At 60.6% G+C, this 17,731-nt stretch overlaps 1 protein-coding gene across 1 annotated transcript in view; it reads right to left on the bottom strand.

The window, feature by feature from the left end:
• DNAH17 (dynein axonemal heavy chain 17) overlaps nucleotides 1-17,493 on the bottom strand; it is a 91,501-nt gene extending 74,008 nt beyond the window's left edge. Inside the window, exons 1-13 of the mRNA XM_032870483.1 lie at nucleotides 17,127-17,493; nucleotides 15,933-16,126; nucleotides 14,970-15,162; nucleotides 14,628-14,727; nucleotides 14,367-14,452; nucleotides 14,043-14,168; nucleotides 13,036-13,188; nucleotides 12,843-12,929; nucleotides 11,112-11,279; nucleotides 10,709-10,825; nucleotides 6,884-7,149; nucleotides 6,547-6,742; nucleotides 4,442-4,588 (exon numbers count right to left, since the gene is read on the bottom strand). Coding sequence (XP_032726374.1) covers nucleotides 4,442-4,588; nucleotides 6,547-6,742; nucleotides 6,884-7,149; nucleotides 10,709-10,825; nucleotides 11,112-11,279; nucleotides 12,843-12,929; nucleotides 13,036-13,188; nucleotides 14,043-14,168; nucleotides 14,367-14,452; nucleotides 14,628-14,727; nucleotides 14,970-15,162; nucleotides 15,933-16,126; nucleotides 17,127-17,471 — 2,178 coding nt within the window. The 5' untranslated portion in view covers nucleotides 17,472-17,493. The remainder of the gene's footprint in view (nucleotides 1-4,441; nucleotides 4,589-6,546; nucleotides 6,743-6,883; nucleotides 7,150-10,708; nucleotides 10,826-11,111; nucleotides 11,280-12,842; nucleotides 12,930-13,035; nucleotides 13,189-14,042; nucleotides 14,169-14,366; nucleotides 14,453-14,627; nucleotides 14,728-14,969; nucleotides 15,163-15,932; nucleotides 16,127-17,126) is intronic.
• Between the last annotated feature and the right edge of the window lie 238 nt (nucleotides 17,494-17,731).

Below are 17,731 nucleotides of genomic sequence, written 5' to 3'. Positions count from 1 at the left end.
AAGAAACTCAGAGAAACAGACTCAGGAAGCTGGAGCATGTGGGCTCAGAACCTCTCCTTGGTCAGAAATCCCAAACATGAGGGGCGCCTGGGTGGCTCAGTGGGTTAAGCCTCTGCCTTCGGCTCAGGTCATGATCTCAGGGTCCTGGGATCGAGCCCCACATCGGGCTCTCTGCTCGGCAGGGAGACTGCTTCCCCCCTCTCTCTCTGCCTGCCTCTCTGCCTGCTTGTGATCTCTCTCTCTGCCAAATACATAAATAAAAATCTTAAAAAAAAAAAAAAAAGAAAGAAATCCCAAACGTGAAATCTGGTTACGTGAAGGAGACCCAGGATCGGCAGGAAGCCGTGCTAGCTGTGGATCCGAGTGGATGGGAGCGACAAGACACGTTTTGCTACGCTCTACCTGCTCCAAGAAATTAATTTAATGCCTGAAAAAAACATCAATTCACAAACCAGGGGAAAAAAAAGAGAAGAAGGATGTATCCAGGTTTTATAAATTATTCCTTTTTTTTTTAGATTTTATTTATTCATTTGGGAGAGAGCATGAGCAGGGGAAGGGGCAGAGGGAGAGGGAGAAGCAGGCTCCCTGCTGAGCAGAGAGCCCGACGTGGGACTTGATCCCAGGACCCCGAGATCATGACCTGAGTCAAAGGCAGGTGCTTAACTGAGCCACCCAGGCGCCCCTAAATTACTCCTTTCAATCACAAGCACCATGTGAGTTTTGGAATATCTTTCTAGCTAGCAACATTTTTTATTTTATCTAACTTTTCAAGGACACTCCTACTTTATAACGCGAGGGATACACATGGAATTAAAACTCGACGTCAGAGGCTGACCGCCTGCCCTTCAGAACAACACCTTCCACACATCTGGTATGTTCCTATGGTGCCCGACCTTCTCCCTCAAGTGTTCTCGGGGGTCGAGAGGGCAGAGAAAGAAAGCTTAGAACCCGCCGTGAGTCGAGACTGGACGGCGGCGAAAGAACGCGTCTGTAACTCACAAAGCAAGTGAACGGGAAGTATTGGCTCCAGTCGTCCGAGGTCAGACGCCGAGTAACTACCACGGGCTGTGGCCTCCTCCCCTTTACGGGTAGCCTCGCTTTGAGTCTATGTCCCACATGAGATCATTGCACGACGCGCCTCTTTGGTAGGTTTAGGAACCACGTCCTGGGAACCACGTCCTGGGGACGGCGAGAGGAGCCCCTTCTGCAGGACGGAACCAGCTGGGAAAAGGCGCTGCGTCCCGGAAGACGGGGCAGAGATGGCAGGTGCGGCCTGGGCTCAGCACCCCCGACCAGCCCAGCCAGGGCGCCACGTCCTGCCCACGACTCACACGGATGCTCGGGGACTCGAGAAGGCTGTTCATTTATCGCTGATCCCCCCAGCAACAGCCCAGAGACGTAGCTGAACATCCCCGAGCTGTTGTAATTGCCGGCGTAAACCAAGGTCACAGAGAGAGGAACCATGCACTGCTAGGTACGTCCTGGGTATTTTTTTAGCAGCCTATGCTATAAATGCACTGCTTTAGGGCACTGTTCCCGAAGCGTCACGTGGACAAACACCACACTCACGTGGTCTCTCGAGGCACTATGCCCGCCCCAGCACCGCACCCCAGCTCGGACACTCAACAGATGCGAGCAGTCTGCAGGCTGGTGGGGTCTCTTGGCAACAGAAACCACGCGAAGGATGCAAAGGGCCTGGGAAGAAGGGCTCCAGAGAGGGGCACGGGCGTCAGCAGCAAGCGTCGCCGCAGGCACCCAGCCCCGGGCCTGACTTCCCGCCTCCCCACTTAGTCCAAGGTTCCTACTCGTAGCTGAGTAACGCGCTTCCCGGGTTGGACAGAGATGGGTGTGGCTGGGTTTTGTTTGGAAATACAGACATACGAGATCAAACTTCTTAAAATTTTTTACCTAAAAAATATTTATTCATTTATGTCATGCCTGCACCCAACGTGGGGCTCGAACTCACAGCCCCGCTATCCAGAGTCGCTCACTCCTCTGACGGAGCCAGCCAGGCACCCCAAGATCCAATTTTTTAAATTCAAAATAAACTTGGTTGGGCTTTTTCCTTCTGGTTCATCACGGTGGGAGGCGATGGGAGGTCTTCTGCTGTGAAAAGGGCCCACGGACACTTTTGGCGCCGCTGCGGCTAGGAGGGGCTCCGGGGCCGGTGAACGTGACCGTCTCTGAGCCTGGAGACAGCTGCTTCTGGGGAAAGCCACGGCCGGGAAGTGCGCTTACGACAGATACTGGTGTTTTGTGGCTGACAGCACAAACGTGTGAGACCGTTAACATTTTACCTCAAGAAATGAATGAAATCGAGCTTCTTTTAGTTTCTATTGGACACATTCTTGTGGCGTCACTGCCAGGCCCTGATTCATGGGCTGGAGTAAGGCACGCACCGTGGCTGATTCTTGGCTGGTCGAGTGGGCGGCGGGCGGTGACGACCCGTGACTAGTCGGTGTGATGGCCTTACCTGGCCCGCTTCACTTGGCCTTCGGCTGTCCCAGCGTGTTCTTCAAGGAGGTCGCTTCTGCCAAGAGGAGGGGGCTCCCTCGGCCTCCCCAGCCTCATTCATGATCCCCTGGTGACGTCTGCACTCTTCTCTTGGTCAGCCTGTGAGGTGGGCACCAGCTTCCCGGGCTCAGTCAAATGCACGGTATTCTCTGGCCGCCGTCCCACACACGTTTGGTAAGCAAGTCCCAGATCCCAGAAACGCCCTTGGACTCACAGAGTCCCTGCTGTGGTTTCTTTGCTATCATAGGGGAGGTACGGGGCCTGCTGGACTCGGGGAATGCGAGCTCCGGTGGAACCTTCCAGGACCGCAGGGGGAGGAGCTCCCCCGCCACGTGCAGGCCAGACCCGGGTGTGTCGGACGGGGCCCCTGCAAGACAGGCCAGGGAAGACAACAGACGCGTGGCCCTGCAGCTCTGGGAAAGGGGCCGTCGCGCCAGGAACCCGTGAGCAGAAGCATCTCTAGGACAGACTGAGACACGGAGCACAAGCAGAAACTGAGTAACGTCCTGCTTCCCCAGGACACCCATGTGAAGAGGCTGGCACCTCCTCCAAATTCCCAGGGGTCCAAGGAGAGGGGATCCTGTGGGTCCCTTCCCGGATTGGGGCGGTCTGCAGGGGGCGTCCATTGGCTCCCAAGAGACATCCACATCCTAAATCCCGGGATCTGTGTCCGTGCGGAAGAGAATTTTCGGGTGTGATTCAGTTAAAGACCTTGGCGCTGGGAGGTCACCCTGGGTTATCCAGGGGTTACGGCAGTGGGGAGTGGGCAATGCAATCACAAGGTCCTTAGAAGAGGGAGAGGAGAAGGTAGAGGGGAAGGAGTCAGAGGCGGGAGGGGGGTGTCCTCTGAAGGTGGAGTGGGGAAGGCAGTGACCTTAAGGAGGTGGGAAGGGCAAGGACGCAGAGGAGCCCACTGGAGCCTCCGGGAGGAAGGGGCTCAGCCGACACTTTGATTTTAGCAGAAGGAAACAGACCTCGGACTTCTGACCTCCGGAACCGGGAGACGGCAAACGTGGGCGGTCGGAAGCCACGCGGTCTGTGGTCGATGGTGGCAGCGGCCCCAGGCAAGTCATGCAGAGCCCCATCCGTCCTAACCCGCTGTGGCTTGGGCGGGAGTGAAGGTCCCAGGGCCCCGACGGCAGAGGAGGGATCTGTGGGCGGCGGGGGGGAGGTGCCTGCCACGGCCCGTGGTGGCCCGAGTCCACGCCTCTCCGGGCCCCCTTCTGATTACCAAACCAGCCCCCAGGGGATGTCTTGCCCAGAGGAGGTGCCCTGAACAAACAGCCCTGGTTCCCGAAGGGCGTGTACCCCAACGCCATTCAGTTACTTTATTCAGAGCCAGCCTTTTCACGACTCCTTGTACCCGGTCCCCAGCTCTGATCGAAAGGGGTAGAGCCCAGCGGGGGCTTGAACTCACGAGCCTGAGAGCAAGACCTGAGCCGAGATCAAGAGTCAGATGCCCATGAGAATGAGCCCCCCAGGCGCCCCCTGAAAGGAATTCTCGATCCACGGAGCTGACGTGCACCCGCCCCCGCCCCGGGCCCCGATCTAGCCTACCTCAGTGGGCAGCTCTCCCATGCCACCTCACTGCCGCCTGCCGCTGGCAAACCTGTCACCCCGGCTGATCCCAGGAGATGCCCACCCGCCACACGTTACTGGGTGTAATGGGACGACTCTGACGTGACCCAGAGCAGATACAGCTTGGACAGTAAAGCCCCTCGGAGCAGTCGCGGAGCCAGAACAGGAGCCAAAGCCCAGCGGAAGCGTCCGTCACCATCACCGCTGCCCCCGAGGGGCTCGAACCTCGTCCCGACACAGAAAACGTGCTCACTTTCTCTGTTGCCCTAGGGGGATCCTACGCCCGCATTTTTTCTAAACAAAACCCCAAACTGGGCAAATAAAACGCAATGAAACCGCCTCGGCTCACCTCATTGTACCAGCCAACGATGAGCTCCAAGTTGCCCACAAACTTCCGGAAGGTCTCACGCTGCGAGAACAGACTCTCAGCGCTGCTTGGGATCTCCTTCTGCTGCTGGAAGCCCAAGTACTTGACCTCTCTCAGGACTGCCACCAGCTGTCAGGCCAACCAAGGTCACGGAAGAGGTCAGGGCATCGCCCCAGGGGTATGGCACTCAGCAACACAAGGGAAGGTCACTCCCCGGTCGCTCCCCGCCCCGGGTGTGTGCTCTCCTCTTGGCATTAAGGACGCCAGACTCTCCCAGTCACCCCCGTCGGGCTCGCCGGACGCTCTGGAGATGTGCACGCCCGCGGGTCCCAGGGTGTCATCCATCTGCGTCTGTTCCCAGCTCAGTGACCTCCCCCAGCCCAGACCTCTCTCCCGCCCTCAGGCTCCGGTATCCACCTGCCCACTCAGTGTCTCCCTTCGGATGTCCAGCTGACGGCTCAGCCCGCCGTGGCCCCGTCTCCGGGGCGAGCCGGCTCTACTTGTCTCCTCTGGCTGGTGGCAGTTCTGTCCCCCCAGCAGTCCAGCCCAGAAATGCTAGGGCTAGTCCTGTCCTCCTCAATGACTCTATTTCCAGCCCAGCCACAGTCTCACAATCTCACGGGCTCTATGAGCAACATCCAGTTGCCCCTCACACCCTGGTCGCAGCCATGCTGGTCCGGGCCACCACCTTCTCATGGTCTGTCTCGTGGATTATGGCAAAAGGCTCCTAACTGGTCTTCCCACGCCTACACCTGCCCAACCCCCGCCCCCAGCACCTGGAGGGGACCTGGACAGACACAGACCACATCAGGGCTCACCTCTGCTCCAAAACTTGCCATGGCAGCCACGTCACTAAGAACGGAAATCCGAGTCCCCTCCGTGGCCCTGGGCGCTCTCAGTGCCCTGCCCTCCGCCCTCCTCCCCCCACCCCCTCCTTCACCTCTTCTCCTGCCAACATCCGAAACTCCAGCCTGTGCCCCGTCCTCCAGCTCTGCTGAAGCCCCTTCCACCTGCCCCACTCGCCACCACCTCCCCCAGCATTGCCTCCCTCTGCTTCCACACAAATTTATACCCCCTCCCACCCCTCCCCTGCTCCCTCTCCCTCTCTCCCTCCCTTCCTCTCTCTCTCTCTTTCTCCCCACCCTCCTCCCCCAGTAAGAGGTAAGCTCCAGGAGGACAAAGACGTTTGTCTGTCTGGTTCACTAATTTATCCTAAGCGCATAGCCGACGAAGGTGCTCAGTAAATATTTGTTTTGATCTTTAAAAAGAATGAAATTTGGGGCGCGACTGGGTGGCTCAGTGGGTTAAGCCTCTGCCTTCGGCTCAGGTCATGATCCCAGGGTCCTGGGATCGAGCCCCGCATCAGGTTCTCTGCTCGGCAGGGAGCCTGCTTCCCTCTCTCTCTGCCTGCCTCTCTGCCTATTTGTGATGTCTGTCAAATAAATAAAATAAAAATCTTTAAAAAAAATAAATTAAGAAAAAAATAAAAAGAACGAATTTGTGTGGAAGAGGAGGTTTCAAAGGAACCTCCCATCGGCCTCCCTGATGTCACCGCTGGGGATCGGAGCAGGGCAGGGGCCTCCTTGCAGGAATCCGGGCCACCCCACCACGGTCTCTGGGGCTCGGCTCACCACCCAGGTTTCAGCTCCGGGACACAGGTCCCGCGGCTCACGCGCGAGTTCTCTCCACCTGGCCTGGCGTAACCGAAGGCCCATTGTTCAGATCCCGCCAAGACCTCCCTCCGTGAGTTTCTGTCCGTCCTCAAACTGACGTTTCCCCTTGGGAGCCCATGAAAGGCGGACAAGCTTTGAGGGAGTGTCGTCACCGAAGCCACTCTCCGCAACGCTACTATCCTGTCTCATATCTTAAATACGTCCCGGACACGCTCTGATCCTTAAGGAATAAAACTTCAGCTAAGTGTGTCCCCAGCATCAGCCGCCACAAGTCTGTGCTTCCGGAGAAGGGGCCCAGGATCGGTGGCACCCGCGGGGTGGGGCTCCTCCCACCCCCACCTGCCGAGGGGCCCTGGTCCCCGTGGGGCCTCTGACACAGACGCCTTCTGCGCCCCGTGGTGGGACGGCACCCACCTCTTTGCTGAAGTTGACCTGGATGAGGCTTGTGACGGGGTCCCGCTGTATCAGGGGCTGGCCCAGGTTGAAGTGGCAGTCCTGGTCCACGCCGGCCACCCACTGCTGGTAGGTCTTCTCGCGGTAGGCCCGCAGCAGCCCCATCATCTCGTCGTACTTCTCGTAGATGAGCTTGGCCTCCGAGCTTGACATGACCCTGCCGTCGGCCAGATGGGGCGGTGAGGGGGCCCCTTCAGCGTCCTGCCGGCTCTTGGGGTGCCGGGAGAGCCCCTCCCCTCCCCCACAGCCGCGGAGGCGTGATGCCTACGGGGGCCTCGCACCCGGCGCCCCGACTCACGGGTGCTCTACGTGCTTCAGGTCCCGCCTGGGCGCCTCCAGCCTCTCCTGCAGCTCCAGGCTCCACTTGAGCTGCCCGGCCACGGGAGGCATGTTCTTATGGATCGGGGGCACGTGCCCGTCCGCAGAGGCTGCGAGCTGGGCGTCGTACAAGGTCTTGCTGCTGTCCAGCTCGGCGTCAAACAGCTCCAGCATGACCGAGTACCTGGGCACGACCTCCGCAAGGATCAGGGGCCGCTCCAGGAGGCCGCCGCACATGTGCAGGAGCTGGGGGTAATGAGAGACACGCGTCGCCCAGGTCCCCGCCCCCAGCCCCGGCCCCAGCATCGCCCCCACCTCCTGGTGGCCGGCACGAGGCATGAGGCCAGACTTCAGGCGCGAGAACACCTGCCCCATCGGGACAGAGAATGTCTAGGCCTCTGTGATTTTCACGTTGGTGTCTGCTGAGACCCCAGGTACGTGGCTGCCCACCAACACCACGAAGTAGGTCTGAGGTCTGGAAACACTGCAGGCCCAGGAGAGGCCAGGCTGACCGGGTGGAGGGGGGTGTCAGGGTGGGGACCCAGGAAATGAGCTCGGAGGCCGAGGGTGGGAAGCCGGAGACGTTGCCGCCGGGGACCCGAGGCAGTCCCAGATGGAGCCTGGGGATGTGTAGAGGCCATGACCCTGGGGATTTGAGCCCAGGTTCCCAGAGTCCCCGAGGAACAGGGACAGCCTGTGTGCCCGGTCATGTGTCCTTTCCGGGAGAGGAAAGGCTGGGCCTGCGGACCTGCCAGCTGGTTGCCGCTGACCTGGATTAGTCCAGGAGGCGTCCCGGCACAGTTCTGAAAGCAGTAGCCGTGCCGAGTACCTCTCCAGATAGTGGGTTCATCACCGTCACCGTCTAGGTCTGCTAGACAGGAGCAGTTGTTTGTAAAATGAGAAGCTGAGTACAAGAAGGAAGCTACTTTATCTGGGTGTTTCGGTTTGGTGCCGGCTGCAATCAGATGGAGAATTTCCTAAAAGATCACCACCCCAGGTCAGGGCGTGGAGGAGCCAAGGGGCAGTGCAGGCCCTGGGCTGGGCCTGACGGGGTGGGGACGGGGTCTTCCTAGAACCTGGAGAAAGAGAGTTCTGGAAGCTCCACGGCCAGCCCGAGGTCAGCCAGACCCAGGCCAGGAGAGCCGCCCTCGAGGCAAATGGGAGTCAATGGCGCTCAGACCACACAGTCTCCCAGCCCTGAGTGCCTAAGGGCACCGGACCCTGTCTCGGATTTGCCCCCGTTTTTGGTGTGAAGACTAGGACGGTGTCCCCAAAATGGCCTTTTCGGGCAAGAGGGAGACATGGCTGGAGAAAAAGATGAGAGATCTGCAGGTCCCCAAAAGCCAGGCAGGGCAGCTAGATGCTGGGAGAAACCGAACCCAGATGCGCTCAGCTCCCCGCAGGGGTCTGGGGGATGCTTGGGGTCGCTGGTGCCACTTCCTGCAAAAGCGACCTGTGCTGTTGCGAGAAAATGTGCATCTTGGGGGTTCGTGACCCTCCTGACGTTTTATCGCCTGCTCCCCTCCCGTCTCTTTTTCACATCTACATAGTTTTTGGCTTCTGGCTCCTGGGACGAAAGCTAATTTTATTTTCCGCCAGGAGACCATGCGGAAAATTGCTCTAGAACTTTCCTGGCTGCGTGTGAATTCCTGACACTGAGAAGCGCATGGGGGCAGCGTGGGGAACTTGCAGGGAACCGAGGCGGCGCTAGGAGGGAGGGAGCCCCAGGGCCCGTCCTCATTAGGGCACGGGGTTGTGTCAAGTGGGAGAGGAAACACGCCCGGGTCCGGGAGGGAGATTCGCACACTTGGAAGCTGGATTGAGGCGTAATAGGAGGGGGGCTGAGCTCCCTGGGAAGGCCGAGGTGCAGGCTTAGCTCCTGGTGGATGGGGCGTGGGGCATGGTCCTGCGGGTGCCTGGGGGTCGGGGGGGCTTCCTCCCAGCCACCCCGCCCCTCGGAGTGCTGCCCTGACCCCTGATCACAAAGGCAACAGGCTTGTTGGTTTGGCCCCCACAGCCCAGATCCTTGCCCTGGACTAGACAACAGCACCAAGTCAGAGCCCACGGGTGGGGAGTGTGGGGGTGCTGCCTCCTCCACTCCCCGCTTTACCCCCTTACAGGAGATGAGGCAGGCTATCTGCCCAGCTTGCCTGCCCTCGGCGAGCTCCCACGCGATCTTTGCGTTTCGGAGACCCCATCACAGCGGGGAGGTGGGGGGTCTTTCCAGGTTACAGGCCTGGCTAGAAACCTGTGTTCAGGGACCTTCCACACGGGAAGCCTTGGAGCCCTGTGACCCCAGTACAACTTCCCTCCCACGGCTGGAGTCAGTTCCCTCCACAGGGAAAGCTCGGAAGCACCTACTGTGTGTCCAAATCAAGTGCCTGTCCCCAGGGAGTTGATAATCTAGTCGGGAAGACAACGGACACGGAGAGATCGATACACACCTGGGGAGGGGAGGGGCGTTCCAGAGGAAGGAACGGCGTTGAGGTGCGGTGTGGGTTTTCACTCATTGATGCTCCGCTGGGAGCACCAACACTATCTCAAACCCAATTCCTCCTTACAAGGCAGACTCTCAAGTTCCCTTGTATTTGCATTTTAAAAAACGACGTCTAAAAAACAAAGGAATGTCCTGGCATCTGTGTTGGGGAGATCCAGAAAGACGGCCAGTACTCAGAGCCGCCCAGGCCATGCCCACTGCCTTCCCATCGGGCCAACTTGGGGATGGTCTTGGGTCCTGGCTCCCCTACTAACCGGCTGACTGTGTGGCCCTGGGCAGGCATCTTGACTTGTCCAAGCTGGCAAAAATGGGATGGATAACGCAGGTAACGAGTTTAGCACACGGCGTGGGACCGAAGGTCCTGTAATAATTATGGGGTGTCTCCTGCGGGCACCAAACTGCCGGCAGCAACGAGGCTTTGCCAAGCAAAGGGACGAGGCAGCTCAGACCTACTGAGCGACCCGGTCGGAAAACACGCGTAACACTAGGCAGATAGACAAAAGCCACTCACGTACATACATATATTCACTCATTTAAATGCTCAGTCTCTGTTCTCCAGGTGACCTGTAGATCTGTCTCCAGGGATCCCCCCTCGGTGGTTTGTCCGGGGCAAGGCAGGCCAGAGAAATGCAGGAAGAAGGGCGGGGCTGGGACAGTATGGAGCGGTGGGGACTGCGGCACACCGGCCTGCCCAGCTCGGCTGGTGGCAGTTGCCGCCTTGCTGCTGCTTTTCCAAGGGCTCACAAGGTCAAACTCCCACATACTCGTGTATCGGCATTTGTGTTTCTCTCTTGAGCTGATGGTCTCCAGGAGTTCTAGTGCGTTCTGACCATCTCTTTTTAACAATCTCTTCTATAACATCGTTTCCTTTTTCTCAGTAAAAGTGCTGCATGCTTTACACTCGCAACTTGGGACAGTATAGAAAAGCACCCACGAGTCCTGGCCAGCCCTGGCCACCCAGAGGCGGCTCCCCAGTAAGGGTGTCGGGCGGCTTGCGGGGTCTCACGTGTCAAAGAGGGTGCAGATGCGACACAGCAGGTCAAAGAGGGTCTGGGCTGTGTTTTCATGGCAACTTTGCCTCTGACCTTTGGTCCCTTCCAGCAGGGGAGCGATGAGTGAGAAGGAGCGGACACCCGTACTAGTGAGGAGCAGCGAAGCCACTGTCCCCTCACCCTCATTCCCTTTCCTGACTCTACGAGGTGGCCACCGAACCCAGGGGGAGCTCCCCACGACGGCCGCACCGCCCGGTCCGCCCTGGGTGGCCCCCGGATGACGGCTCGCAGCCTGCAGGCCCCGGCCCACACCGACCTTCGCACCGGACTCGATAGAGCTACAGTCGTCAAACGCCTGGCAGAAGATGGTGGCCAGCCGCCTGTCCAGGTCTTGAATTTTGGTCTCAAAATCCGCGTAATCTTCGTCAAAACTCTGAAAGTGAATTAAAACCGGTAACCAGTTTTTTGTTTGTTTGTTTTGCCTGGTGGTCAGCACGCAAAGCCGGGGTTGGGGTGCTCTCTCGGACCCTCCCCCCCGCAGCCCCCACCGGCAGGTTTCGGGGCTCCGTCTGAGGGTGTTCACAGTCATGTGGACCCCCCCACGGGCAGCTGGTTTGGGGACATCTTCAGAACGTGACCCACACTCCCTCCACGAGTCTCCCCACTCCTGGGGCATCTGACATGGGTCCAGCCAAGCCTCCTCCCCACCCCCGACTTACCAAATCTCCAGGGTCCAAGGGGTCATATTTGCATTCGGCAAACACCTTCACCAGCTCGAAGACCTCGTCGTAAGTCCGCGTGACCATGCTGCTGAGGATGCTCCCCCTCACGCCCCCGAGCTCGATCTTCTCCAGCTTCAGAAACTCAATAGCTATTTTATAAAGATCCTGGTGGAGGGAAAAGGAACCCAGGAATCTTCTTAACTCAACCCGGCAGGTCAGTCGCTGCCCCCAGCGGGGAGGAGCCAGGGAGCGAGAACGGGTCTCCGACCCGGGCCACCTGGCAGCAAGGTGTGGGGGGGGCACCCTGTTTATTTCTGTCCTCTGAAGTCCTTTCTGGAACAGCGAGGGGACGGAAGCGGGGGCCCCAAGCTGTGAACATGGAGAAGGGGGAGACGAGGTGGGGCTCTCGTCCGGACCCCGCTCTGGCCGAAAGCCCCCTCTACACAGACCCGCTCTCCTGGGGCCCCCCAGTCCACAGCTGCGGCGCGAAGCCGTTGGAACCACGGGAGGTTCCTCGTGTCGGAAGCAGCGCCAAATCCTCTGCTTCCTGGAAGGCCCTCGGCACCCAGACCCGGCCCCGGTGGCGATCGGAAAGGCTCCCCCCTCCCACAGGGGACGCCCGACGGAGGCGCCTCCAAGTCCTACTTCCTCCGACCTGGGGCTTTCGCCTTGTCTCCTCCCGGAAACGTCTCCTGCTATCTGGGTCCCCGGCGGTGCTTTCCTTTCCGGAACCCTCCGCGCTCCTCCTCTGGCGTTTCATCACACCCGGTGCCCTCACGCATTACCCCCCGCGTCTGTGTGAGGCTCCCGTTTCCCGATCTGGATCCCAAGGCTCCCTGGGGACCCCACGTGCAATGCTCGCATGGTGCTCACACCACGCCCCTCAGCCAGCGCTGGGCCGGGGGCTGTCGTCCCCAAGTGCCGTCACCAGAGCATACCCAATGAGAAGCAGCCACAGGGTCACACACCCTGAGCTCGGGGTCATGCTGCCGGAGGAGGGAGGGGACAGCCGGACGACCTCCTTTCCCAGATCATCCCGACTCAGGACCTGGGAGCTCTGGGCTCGGGGAACGCTGTGATGCGAATTTGCCTTCCTAAGTGGGCCTGGTCCACCTGCCCGCGGCTGTGGAGACCAGCCAGGCCGGCCCAAAGCCACTGCAGAGGGCGGAGACCACGGGAAAAACCAGTGCTCCAGGATTCCGGGGTGATTGTCCCCTCCCAACGGTGTGAGTAGTCTGTGTGCAAGGTTAAACAACCACACGGAAGCTCACAAACAAAAAGCAAAATTCTCTCGTCCTGCCCACGCGTTTATGCCGCGGCGCCTCCCCGGCTCCTCAGCCATCGTCTTGAACCAGTTAAAGATGTTCGTTTGCTCTGTGTCCGTCCGTGTATCTGACAGTCCTTCCGCAGGGTCCTGCCCCCTTCCCCGCCCATACTTGCCCTAACCGAGCCCGGGAACCCTCGCCCATGGCCACCCAGCTTCCTGGCGATGCCCATGTAATTTGTCATCAACAAGGCATGGGTTGGGGGAGAAGCTTCCCCAGATGGGCCACTTTTGTTCTTCGCTGACGACTCCGGGCATGGAGGAGGCCGGCCCCTGACTCGGTTTCCCCACAACGCGGACACTTGGGTGTGGCTTTCATTCTCCCGACCGGGAGAAGAGGACGTGAGACACGGACGGGAGACGCAGCTCTGCTGAGGTCTGCCTGAACCACACTGCGCCTTTACCTCAATGGTCTGGATGCGACGGAAGAAGTCATTCATCCTGGAAAAGGCCAGAGAAGAAGGGAATTCCCAGGGCACCGGCTTCTTGTCCTACAAGAGAGACAGGAGGAGGCCGTGTGGGCCTCAAACTTTCCTGCAGTCGCCCGCAGGACCGGCGCCCACGTGTCCTTGAACTTGCTCTGAAACCAGGCCTGACCTTAAAGAAAAGCTTCATGTTTGCGCAGCAGAAGTCGTAGGTGCGGTAGAGTTCCTTCAGAACGCTCACGGACAGAGAGATGTTGCCCAGAACCTCCTCCGTCTCTCCCTGCAAGCCTTTCAGAACCTCTTCTGGGCTCAGGAAAGTGCGCGTCTGGGCAGAGGAGAAGACATCGCGGGGTCTACACGAGCCCTCTGGGGTGACGTCCAGGCTGGCCGCGGCAGGCCGCTCAGCGGCTACAAACAGCCCGAGCTGGGGCCTACAGTCCGCTCCTTCAGACACGTCAGCTGTCCCTGAGGTCCACGTCCCGACCGGTCCCGCTGTTCCCAGGAGGCTGGGCTGCCTCCCTGCCTGGCCCCGCAGCCCCCTGCTACGGCTGCAGCAGAGACAGATTCTGGTCCCAGATGACTGGAGCCCCCCAGCCCGGGAAATCCAGTCCTGCCCGGGGCGCCAGGATCCTCCCCGCCGTGCCTTCCCGGGCAGCAGGCACCATTTCCACACACGCAGTCAGTGCACACTCAGACACTCGCGGCTGGCGAAGGCGGGTGCTTGTGAAAAGGGAGGAGGACAGGAGGCAGCTCGGTGTCGCCACAGATAAACCCCACTACCCTGGCCGAGTCCTTTCCTTCTCCCTCCCAGGGCGGGGCCGATTGGGCTGACACGGCCCCGTCTGTAGCCCTGGGGGGGCAAGTCTTTGCCTGTTTTTAAACTGCCCAGGAGGGGCGCCCACGTGCCGTTGTTGGGTGAGAGTCCTGGGATCGAGTCCTGTGTCGGGTTCTGTGCTCAGTGGGTTGCTTGGTCTTTCCGTCCCTCCGCTTCTCCCCCTGCTCACGAACACATGCACTCGCTTGCTCTCTCTCCCTCTCTCTCTCTCCCCAAATAAATAAAATAAATCTTAAACAAATAAACAAACAAAAAACTGCCCAGGAACGCCGGCAGGGGGGAAGCCGAGCAGAAAGGGAGAGGCGCCCATCGGGAGGAGAGGGCGGTGTGGCGGGCGGGGTTACCATCTCGATGACTTGGTTGCAGAACTCCTGCAGGAGGACGATGACCCTGGAGGGCGTGTTGTAGTACTCGGACGTGGCCCAGATGAAGCAGATGGTGTAGAGAACCTTCACGATGAAGGTCGGGAGCTGTGGAGAGACGGGCGGGCGTGCACTCTCCGCCCCTGCGGCTCCGGGTCGGCGGGGGCCGGGGGGGGGGACCCCAGAGGGGAAGGAGGAGGCAGTCCCCAGGACCATGCAGCCCCTCCCGGCCAGGAAGCCCGCAGCCCCCGCGCCCCTAAGACGCCAGCCCAGCCCCTGCGAGCGGCCGTCCTCGGGCCGGCGCACCGTCGAGAAGTCGGCCTGCTCCGTCTCCTCCAGCAGGACCCACAGAGGCTTCAGGTGTAGAACAATGTCGCTGGCCTCCTTCAGGCCTGCATGGAACAAGGACCGGGGCTTGCGCACCTCCAGCGGTCAGAGATGGGGCTGGGCGGCCCCGTGTGCATGGACGCTGGCTCCCTCAAGACCCAGGACCTTCCCCGGAGGAAGCCGCGTGTGGGCAGGGGCCCCGGCCCCCCGCCGAAGGCTCCCGCCGCTTCCCCTGCTCACCGTCCATGACGTTCATGTACACGTTTTGCAGGGCTGGCCAATAGCAGCTCCTGGCTTTTTCCAGGATCTCAACTATTTTGTTCACTTTGGGCCTGTTCAGCTGACAGAGAGAACAGGAACATGAGCCTCTCCAGAGGGACTGGGAGACCCCCCACTAAGGGCACCTGACCCCACGGCCGCTGGAGCCCAGGACTTCCGCGCGGGTTTTCCAGGTCCCCTCAGGGGTCCTGGGGGCCCGCACAGAGGGGTGCACGGCTTAGGAATCGGCCTGGCCGGCACGTGGGCCCTTGGCTGCCGAGCCACAGAGGCTGGGTCACCGCCGCGGGGTGGGGGGACGGTCACCTGCTCGTGGATGTATTTGAGATTCATCAGCCGAGCGTCCCAGAACTCAAACTCCACTCGGGGCAGGGGGTGGAGGCCGTCCAGCAGGGGCTGGGCCGAGTCCTTGCTCAGCACGTCCCGGATCTGGTGCGACCAGTCGATGATGATGGTTTCGATGGCGTGCAGTAGCGAGTTGTCCAGAGCAGAGGGGATGCTGCACGGCAGGTGAGAGGCAGGACGTTCTCCCAGCCGCAGGGATGGGTTCTGCCAGCGCTGCCCTCCCCGGTGGCCCTTGGGACAGTAAGCCCCGTCTCGCCCCACGCTGCTCACAGCCACCCCGGCAAGGCTGGAGAGTGCCCAGATCCAGCTCAGGAAGGCCAAGTGTGGCATGAAGCCCACGTCCACGGTGGCTCTCCTGGCTGTCCTAACTGAGGTCACACAGGCACATGTGGGGGGGGTCCATGGACCACTCCCAGCGGAGGACCTGCCTGCATATTGAGCCCCCCAGGGGCCGTCACCCCCTGATGTGTGTACACGGAACACATTGCCACCAGGCAGCCGCTCCAAGAGCCCCACACACACTCCAGCCAGCTGCAAACGGAGGTTGGGCAGGTGCGAGGGGGTGCGGAGTCCTTGTGCGTCCCGGGGCCTCCGGGATGGCACCACTACTACTTAGATTCACGGTCTCTACCTGTTGAAAACCCCTTCTGCACCCCTCAGTGCCCCTCAGTACCCACGACCTAAATCGGGATACCCCCTTTCCTGGCTGTGTGACACCATCTGCAGGGCGTGTGACACCCAGACTGGTACCCACCACACAGGATGGGGGAGGGGCTCCAGTAGCCCCACCTGTCCTGCCCGCGTGCCTTTGACCTCAGACTCAGCCAAACCTCACGGTACCGTCTGCCCTCTCGTGTTTCCTCCCTGGGGGTCACTGGTCAGCGACTCTTCCAGCCAGCCAGGAGCCTGGGCTGGGCCGCCTACCTCTCCATGGACTCCAGCGTGCCGTCCAGACTCCCCAGGTGCTCGGGGATGGGCAGCAGGGTCTTCCCTTTGATCTTGCCCCCCATCACAAACATCTCGTTCTTCAGCTTGTGGACTTGCTTCACGATGTCTTCTGAGACCACCCGGGGCCAACCGCTCAAGTTTTCACTTTGGTTTAACAGAGAGTAGAGCACCTGGAAGGGAACGGCTCCTTACACACGCCCAGGCCTCCTCCGACCCGGTGGCTCCCAGGAGGAACGCGGAGCCCTCGGTGCCTGGAGCCTTCCCGGAGAAACTGAGCCCACACCAGAAGGAGGTGTGGCCAGGAGGGGCGTGCAGATGCAGTGCGGTGGCCCAGCAGCAACGCACCTCTGAGAAGGGAGCCCCAGGTCTCCGAGCAGTGGCTCACAGGGCTTGCTGAAAGCAGATGGCCCGTTGCTGCCTTGGACGGCTGATAGGGGCCAAGCCGGGCCCCCCAGGTTTGCACGTTGAAGCCCCAACCCCAGCCCCTCTGGCTGTGGCTGTCTTTGGAGATAAGCCTTTCAAGAGGGGACCAAGTTAAAATGAAGTGCCATGGATGGGCCCAAACCCCATGTGACCGGTGTCCTTATGTGGAGAGGTGTGGACACAGACAGACAGAGGGACAACCAGGTGAGGACGTGGGGAGGAGACAGCGTCTATAAGCCCAGGAGAAAGGCTACAGAAGGAACGGGCCCTGACCTCGCCTGGGTCTGGGACCTCCACCCCCAGGACTGTGGTCCCTAGTCGCGGCAGTCCCAGAAGACTCACAGGGATGCCCAAGCACTCCCGCTCCAGGCCGGCCAGGCTCCTCTTCCCAATGCGAGGGCAGGCTGGCCTGAATCCTCACTCGAAGTCTCAGAGCTGGGGAACCCATCTACCGGGACCAAGCAACCCCCACCCTCTGATGCTGTGGGCAGGGGCTGTGCCCGGGGCACCCTGAGCTCCTAAGGAGACCGTGCTTTGTCTCGGCGCTGGCTGGGGCTTCTCAGCCCTCGGGGGCACAGCATCGCCTGCAGGTCCGGTCAAATGCGGTGTGTCTGCACACCAGGGCCTCTGACCCGCTCCCAGGGAGCCCAGCGCTGCCGGCCCGTGGGCTGCAGGGCTCTAGGCCACTCACCGACAGGGCGAGGAACAGAGATGGTTCCCCAGAGCGGCCGCCCCCCGGGCACCCACCTCCTCCACGATGGCGATCAGCTGTTCCACGGGCGCGGGGCTTATGTCCCCGTAGATGAGCCGGTCCTTGTAGGTGTTCTTGCTGATGTTCTCCCGTCCCTTCTTGATGAAGTAGACCCCCTTGGACTTGAGGGAGGCGGGGAAGCCCAGGCAGGGGACGATCATGCCGGCGGGACTGAGCGTCAGCACCAGAACCAGGACGTCCGGCTTCTCGAAGAACTCGGTGAATAAGGCCATGTTCTCCTCGGCCCCGATCAGCTTGCCCCACCTGTCCGGCTTGAACTTCAGAATGAGGGACGCGATGCCCTCTAAGTACTCCAGCCTGACATCCGGCGTGATGGTCATCGTGGCTTTACAGCGCGGTCAGCTGCCCGGCACCCAGAGACGCTCACACAGCACAGCGTGGGGGGCTCACTCCCCGCCCGTCTCCGGAGCCGCTCGAAGCCTCTGACCCGACCAAGCCAGGCGACGGGGTCCCCTTCGAATGGCTGCTCTTCCGCTGGGTGTGGGCTGGGGGCAGGGAGGGACATGGGGGTCCTGGCTGTCTGCCCTGGCTGGACCGTCGTGGCCCTGGGGCGAGGGCCGCGCGGCAGTGGCGCAGTGGC

Source organism: Lontra canadensis, unplaced genomic scaffold, assembly GCF_010015895.1.
Source record: "Lontra canadensis isolate GAN:19392208 unplaced genomic scaffold, GSC_riverotter_1.0 scaffold41, whole genome shotgun sequence".
NCBI classification, from domain to species: Eukaryota; Metazoa; Chordata; class Mammalia; order Carnivora; family Mustelidae; genus Lontra; species Lontra canadensis.
Note: the sequence above shows the minus strand (reverse complement) of the source record. Positions and strands in the feature narration are given on the sequence as shown.